Source organism: Rhagoletis zephyria, unplaced genomic scaffold, assembly GCF_001687245.7.
Source record: "Rhagoletis zephyria isolate East Lansing unplaced genomic scaffold, Rhagoletis_zephyria_1.1 Rzeph_scaffold_05546, whole genome shotgun sequence".
Lineage (NCBI taxonomy): Eukaryota > Metazoa > Arthropoda > Insecta > Diptera > Tephritidae > Rhagoletis > Rhagoletis zephyria.
The window spans coordinates 6,689-14,527 of NW_016162629.1; the positions used below are offsets into that span (position 1 = coordinate 6,689).

General features: G+C 43.4%; 1 protein-coding gene across 1 annotated transcript; it reads right to left on the reverse strand.

Moving 5' to 3' along the window:
* Window positions 1–745: 745 nt before the first annotated feature.
* LOC108372212 (uncharacterized) lies at window positions 746–4,558 on the reverse strand. The gene is made up of 3 exons (XM_017627855.1): window positions 4,397–4,558; window positions 927–1,063; window positions 746–850 (listed from the first exon to the last, which is right to left on the reverse strand). The coding sequence occupies exons 1-3, from the start codon at window positions 4,556–4,558 to the stop codon at window positions 790–792; spliced, it is 360 nt and encodes a 119-aa protein (XP_017483344.1). The 3' UTR covers window positions 746–789.
* Between the last annotated feature and the right edge of the window lie 3,281 nt (window positions 4,559–7,839).

A 7,839-nucleotide genomic window follows, 5' to 3' on the forward strand; every position in this document is an offset into this window, starting at 1 on the left:
TGGTGACCGTTCCCACTGGGAATCAAGTCCCCACCCATGTGTGTACATGTGTATGTGTGTGTGTGTGTGTGTGTGTGTAGTAACCCTGCAGAAAAAAATTACCAATTGATAAAAAATAACCCACTTGTAGTTAGCTTTTTTGCGGGATTTCTATAAAATATATAACTTGTAACGGGTGATTTTTTTGAGGTTAGGATTTTCATGCATTAGTATTTGACAGATCACGTGGGATTTCAGACATGGTGTCAAAGAGAAAGATGNAATGCAGGAGTGATGAAGGAGATTGTTTTCTTTAAACGCGTTTCTGTGTATATATCATGCACTTCGCAAATACTTTTTCGAATTGAGTACAAATAAAAGGAAGATCGAAATTTCATATTATCATTTTGAAGTTATGTCTGACGGAGTTCGAATATGGGACCAACTACAGCAGAATATGGAAACAAATATGAAATGTAATAAAATAAAGTAAAAAAAAAAAAAAAAAAAAATATGTTGTTTTTCCTATTGATATTTTCTGTCTAAATGTAGTTAGTTACAAGTTAGTTACATCAAATGCAGAGGTAACCACCCTTGGCTACATCTAATGCAGAGGTAAACCCCCCTTAACTATTTCGCGGCCATCGCCATAGAAATATAGTTAGCTTTCGTCAAAGAAAATATACAGATAATAAGTGACTTTTACCTCCTTCCTAATCAACTTAATGTTAGCTTATAGTTAGATACATTTACTGCAGGGAATTTAGTGACTATCTACATACATAACGTTAATATAGGGGATTATCTTAATCAACAATATATTTCTATGCTTCCGTTTTCAACACCATCAGCATCATGGTTTGTAGTAGCTCTGTAAAACATAAATCAATTCATAAACTACAATAACATGAATTCTGCGTGAATTTGATAAGATTTAAATATATTACCTCATGAAAATTCCTTGAATTTCTTCTGGAACATTTATAGTTTCTTTTCGGAATTTCAAACGATTTTCTAGGTATAACAGTGATATTTTAGGATCCGACAAGTAAATAGCTCGATTAAATACATCTAAAATTCTATGCTATAAAACAACATAACATATAATTTTTATATTAAATATTTTGCCAACAATATACAAATGTCCTTTTCGTTCTTAGTTATTGTTTATACAAAATATNACTAATATTTTGCCAACAATATACAAATGTCCTTTTCGTACTTAGTTATTGTTTATACAAAATATTATTTAAATAAAAATATTTATTATANGCCAACAATATACAAATGTCCTTTTCGTTCTTAGTTATTGTTTATACAAAATATTATTTAAATAAAAATATTTATTATACAAATAAATAATTACTTGTACTTTTAGTTTTACCTGCCAATAATTTAATAGGAGGTTGATTCAGTTAGTTAGTTATGCTTTACAAAATTCTGATAAAATACTTTAACACTATTTTTAATTCTGAAGTAAATTCTTTGTTTCTTAAATTTTTTGAAGTTAGCTCACTTAACATGATTGTTTTCAGTTAAGTATCAGTAGTCAGTAGACAGCATAGAATTTTAGATGTATTTGATCGAGCTATTTACTTGTCGGATCCTAAAATATCACCGTTATACCTAGAAAATCGTTTGAAATTCTGTAAAGAAAGTATAAATGTTCCAGTAGAAATTGAAGGAATTTTTCATGAGGTAATATATTTAAATCTTATGAAATTCACGCAGAATTCATATTATTGTAGTTCATGAATTGATTTATGTTTTAAATAGCTACTACAAACCATGATGCTGATGGTGTTGAAAACGGAAGCATAGAAATATATTGTTGATTAAGATAATCCCCTATATTAACATTATGTATGTAGATAGTCACTAAATTACTACACACACACATACACACATACACAAACATACTTACCTAATTCGCCGCAACCAACGCCCAAACGCAGCCGNTACACACATACACACTTACACACAAACATACTTACCTAATTCGCCGCAACCAACGCCCAAACGCAGCCGTGTTACAACTACATCTCCAAAAGAACTAATTGGTCGGAAGCTACAACAACAACCGCTGCAGATTAACAACGAGGGAATAACAAAAACCCAAGGTAGGGCACCGCCTACAGATCAAAGCGCGGCAACAGGCCCAGCATCCAGCCAATCGGAGGAGCAGTGGACTGAAGTAAAGATGCGTAAAGCTAAAGCTAAGACTAAGCCAACCAAGCCGGATGAGAGCATAGTAAAGAAGGCTGGTGAACAATCGTATGCCGACATATTAAAGAAAATAAAGCCGCAACCTGAACTGAAAGAACTTAGTGCTAATGTCAAGAACATCCGAAAGATGGCCAAAAATGAGTTGCTGTTTGAGCTGAAAAAACAAGACGACCCTGCTACCTAGAAATTTAAAACTGCGGTTGAGCATATACTTGGGGAAACTGTAAGAGCGCAGAGGACCGATCCGCGCTATGTTTTAGATGTGGAGGAAAGGATCACAAGGCTAGAGACTGTAAAAATTCACCATCTTGATTCCCCTGTGCCAAAGCTGGTGAAAGTAGTACAAGACACGCGACCGGTAGTCGTATGTGCGCCGTCTTCCAAAGAGCAAGAGGAAAACAACAGCACCAATGAAATTTCTGCAGTTGAACCTTAATCACTGTCAAGCAGCGCAAGATCTGCTCAACCAAACCGTATACGAACTTGGTATCGATATTGCGATCCTTAGCGAACAATATAAGAATAAAAGCGAAGCATCTTGGGCTAGCAACACAACCAGTAGGTGCGCGATATGGAGCTGCGGAGCTCCCCCTAAGCACCTTGTCCCAATCGCATCCACAAACGGCTATGAATGCGTTAAAATATACAGCATTTATGTTTATAGCTGCTACATACCACCCAGTGCGGACTTAGAAAGTTTCACCACCATCGTTGATCAATTAGTCAACGACGCTAAGATGAGGAGTGCAGTGCTTATAGCAGGCGATTTTAACGCATGGGCGGTAGAATGGGGAAGCCGAAGGACTAATTCGAAAGGAAGAGAGCTTCTCAACTCACTGGCAGCCCTAAATGTCATACTTCTGAATAGCGGAAATGGAGATACTTTCTCCAGGAACGGAACAGGATCAGTCATCGACCTGTCCTTTATAAGTGGAGGACTAAGCAGAACTACAAACTGGTACATAAGCAATGCTTACACGCAAAGCGATCACAAGGCCATAATCATAAGCATTGAAAACCAGAGCCGCAACAACACCGCTGCAAGTCACTGCCACGGGTGGAAAACAAAAAGCTTCGACGAGCTGTTCGAAATAGTCTTCGGTGAAGTAAAAATAACCTCCACCGTCCAGAAATCGCCGAAAGAACTGATGAAAGCACTCAAAAGCGCATGCGATATTTCGATGGCGAGAAGGAAACGACACAATACACGCAAACACGCTTATTGGTGGAATGGTGAAATTGACGATCTGCGAGTATAATGCAACCGGGGCAGAAGAGTGTGTCAGCGTGTTCGCGCACGCAACGAAGCAAATGCCGTTGAGCCTAGGCTGGTCTATAAAGAAAAGCGAAAGCTCTTAAAAAACGCAATACGCGACAGCAAGCGCAATTTTCAGCAAGAAAATTCAGAAGATATTAGCAATAACCCGTGGGGACCCGCCTACAGGATAGTCATGAAAAAGCTAAAACGCACAACACAACCAACATGCCCTGTTATGCTGGCTCAAATCGTACAGGTCCTCTTTCCCGCTCATCCCGATTTCGTAAGGCCAACGCCCCGTGCTTTCACTGCTATCCCTTGCATAACCATTGAGGAGATCCTGAGAACTGGCAGAAACATACCTCTCAACAAAGCTCCAGGGCCCGATGGTATCCCGAATATAGCCCTAAAAAAAGCCATTGAGACAAAGCCGTTTGCCAGCGCTTTCAATACGTTCCTTCAAGAGGGCATATTCCCGAACATCTGGAAACAGCAGCAACTGGTCCTTATACCGAAAAAATCAAATCCATCGGCACCTTCTGATTACAGGCCACTGTGTATGCTCGACTCCACGGGGAAGCTATTCGAGCAGATAATTAAAAACCGCTTAGAAACTCATGTAGATAGATATCTATCAGAGAACCAGTTTGGCTTTAGAAAAAAGCGCTCTACGACTGATGCGATCGAACTGGCAAAGTCCATAGCGGAAAAAGCGATTGAAGGCAAACGTTGGCTAGGAGGTACAAAAGAATACTGCCTGATTGTTACGCTAGACGTAAAAAATGCATTTAATAGCGCTTCTTGGAAGGAAATTCTTCACGCATTACGAGCCCTAGAGGTCCCATTATACCTGCAAGCCATTCTGGGGAGCTACCTCAGTAACCGTACCTTCAGATACAGTAGTGACAATGGGCCTAAGGATTATGCACCCACGGCCGTAGTACCACAGGGATCGGTGCTTGGACCTTTACTGTGGAACATCATGTATGATGGAAACCTACGCCTATCCACCCCAGATGGCGCCACCTTGGTTGGATTTGCAGACGATGTCTCAATCGTGGTCACCGGGAAAACAATAGCAGAAGTAGTGGCCATTGCGGAGAAGTCAATCAGTGCGGCTCAAGAATGGCTATGTGCGAGATTCCTCACACTTGCAACGCACAAAACAGAAGCAGTTCTTATAAGCAGCCGCAAAACAGTGGAAAGTGTAACACTAACTGTTGGAGGGAGTGTAATCTCATCAAAGAACTACCTAAAATACCTTGGGTATTGATAGACCGTCGTTTATGCTTCCGAGATCATCTAAACTACGTCAACGAGAAGGCGGCGAGGGTGACGTCATCTTTGTCCAGACTGATGGCAAACATTGGGGGACCTAAGCAGCAGTCTAGACTAGTACTAACAGGGGTAGTTAGATCCAAACTCATGTACGGATGTACAATCTGGTACGATGCATTTAAACGCTCATCGTACTTTCAGGGTATGAACGCAACTTATCGCTTATGCGCATTAAGAGTATGCTCTGCATACAGAACAGTTTCGGAAGACGCAGCACTTGTCATCTCCGGGATGCTCCCACTTGACCTATTGGCGCAGGAAGCAGTTGAAAAAATAAAGGATAAGCATGAGGAACACGAAACTCGCGCCTCTTTATTTCGACAAAACAGCATATCGCAATGGCAAGCGAGGTGGGGTTGCGCAACAACAGGCAGGTGGACACGTCGTCTCATCCCTAATATCGATGTATGGATCCACAGACAGCACGGTGAGGTAGATTTCTACCTAACACAAATCCTTAGCGGGCATGGATGTTTTAAGGCCTGCCTTCACCGCTTTGGACATGAAAGCAATCCACATTACGACTACTGTGGTCCTGATGAAATAGAGGATGTGGAACACGTACTCTTTTCGTGTCCTCGATTCAGCACCCAGAGAGAAAAGCTCAATGAACGTCTCGGCAGCGTAGTTACACCCGAAACACTAGTCCCACTGGCATTGCAAAGGCAATGCGCTTGGATGGAATTTAAAGCCACTTGTGCCCTAGTTATGCAGCAACTTCGCAACAGCGAGCAAGTGAGGCGTAGGCAAGAACGACAGGCGAGGTAAGAAGCAGCCACATCATTTTATCTGGCTCAGGCCAGTTAAAAAGCTCGTTTTCCTAGAAAAGTTACGGCACGAAGATGGCGAACCTCTCAAAGAATTGTATAAGCAGCAATAAACCGCTGCACCCGGGCATTACTAGACTTAGAAACGAACTTCTTAGTTGTAAAATACCAAGCGGGGGGTAGGTTTAATACCAACCCAAGACAAAGTGTGGGTGGAATCATGTGAACAGTAACGGACGTAGATCTTCGTGCTCAAACCGCCTCACGATGAAATACTTAACGGTGGTGCCGGGGGGATCGGTACATAGACGGTAGGAGGTTTAGTGGGTTAAAGTCTCACACTGACGGTTTTTTGGGGTTAGGCTTTCGATGCTTCCTCCTCTGAAAAAAAAAAACACAAACATACACACCCGGAGGGTACCTTGATTCCTTTTGGGAACGGTCACCATAGCTGGGCTCTAAGCTACCGGGGGGTCGGCAGGTCGCGGAAAGCCGGGCGGCCTGTAGTAGCAGGTTAGTTGCGAAATAAGTCTAAACGAATAAGTAACCCCCGACGATGAGCGACAGGAATGGAGGGCGCTGTTCAAAAGCTAGCAAGTCCGATGAAGTTCCTGTGACAGTGGCGAGTCGACACCGCCTCTTTGAAGTATGTGTGATGAGTAACAAAATCCAGGCGCGACGGATCCACAATGGGCGGCTTCCTGGTCAGCGTCTGTTCACCATGTCAGGTGCGGCTGATATTGTAACCTGACCGGTATGCGTCGCGGCTCACTGGGAGTCCCTTGAAATCTCGACAGCGACTTCTCCGCTGATGGGACGAAGAGGGTGATGTGAGCCTGCTCTGCCGAAGTGTCAGCCACTGTGTATATCAGTAACCAGCCCCTTCGGGCCCTGGTCAGGAAGTGTGCATTGGACGCAGGAGTAGTAGCCTGCGTTGCGCCGGGCTGCTGGTAAAGCGAAGGACAGGCTTCAGGAACTGGGGTAGGGCATCGTCCCCGAAGGTATACCCGTTCCTGTCTATTTCGGCCCGCACCCCTGCACACAATGCGCTGGAGAACATAAACTAATGGAAAAAAATATGAGAAACAACACAAAAAGCAACAATAGCAGCAGCAACATATACGGCATCATAATGAACAGCGCCACTGAAAGCTTGGATGACGGTAATGGCAAAGTGTCCGAGACAGAGCCGTCCATGAGAACACCGATTGCGGAAATGGACCCTTTCAAGCGCGCATCACGACAGGTTCGGCCGCCTACAAATGTGCTCAACATAAAGAAGCCAGTACGAGCGAGGTCGTCACCACCAGCGTTGCAGGATAGCAGACGATGCAATCAAGAGGCTGATGGATGTAATGCGCCCACTACAGGGCTCAATCAACAACAACATGAGGGACATTCTCAGCCAAATAGCAAAGTAACATGCAAATGCACATGAGGAGTACATCAGAATAAAAGAAGACAGACGGAACGTCCTCATTATGCCCACGACTGCGGAAACCACCCCAAAGAGGCCCCGCGACGAAAACCAGCCGAAGCGAAGAACGCCACAGAACAAAACCACACATGAAGAGGTGCCAAGGAAGTCAGAAACCATCTTGAGTAAGGAGACGAAAGATAGTCGCCCTACCAAGAACAAAGAAAAGGAGGAGGAAAGAGGAAAAGGCTGGACAGCGGTGAAACGTAAACCACGAAGCAGCAAGAAGACAACGTACAAGCCGCCCCAACGTCCCGATGCTATAGTTATAGCGCGAACTGGAGATATGTCCTACAGCGACATCTTAAGGGCGGTGAAAAATATGATGCTTTGCAAAAACTCGGCGAGAATGTATCGCGAATTAGGAAGACGGCCAAAGGCGAAGTCCTGGTGGAGCTGAAGGAAACGCAAATGAAAAGCATGGGAGAGTTTAAGAGCGGAATATTTAAAGTGCTAGGCGATCAGGCACAAATCAGAGCGCTTACCCACGAAGTAATGGTCGAAATTCGGGACCTTGACGAGATCACCACGAAAGAAGACATTACCGAGGCCATCCGCACCCAAATAAGGGATTTAAACCATTTCGGCGAACAGTCGATCAGAAGCATCAGGAAGTAAAGATAGGCTGGGTAGTGTGCAGGATAAGAGGGAAGCCGAATCCAAAAAAGTGCTTTAGGTGTTTTGAATACGGACATCTGGCGAGAGCGTGCAGCAACCCAGAAGATAGAAGGCAGTGCTGTCTCAAATGTGGAGAAAAGGGGCACTTCGCGAAAGCGTGCAAGAAAAAACCGACC

Bases quoted from the DNA above. Each gene is read 5' to 3' on its own strand.
- LOC108372212 (XM_017627855.1), bottom strand. From the start codon at position 4,558: ATGGCCACTACTTCTGCTATTGTTTTCCCGGTGACCACGATTGAGACA. The intron at 1,064-4,396 runs GTGGGTGCATAA...GTTGTTTTATAG, and splicing joins ATCCCTGTGGTACTACGGCC to CATAGAATTTTAGATGTATT. The intron at 851-926 runs GTAATATATTTA...TATGTTTTACAG, and splicing joins ATTCAAGGAATTTTCATGAG to AGCTACTACAAACCATGATG.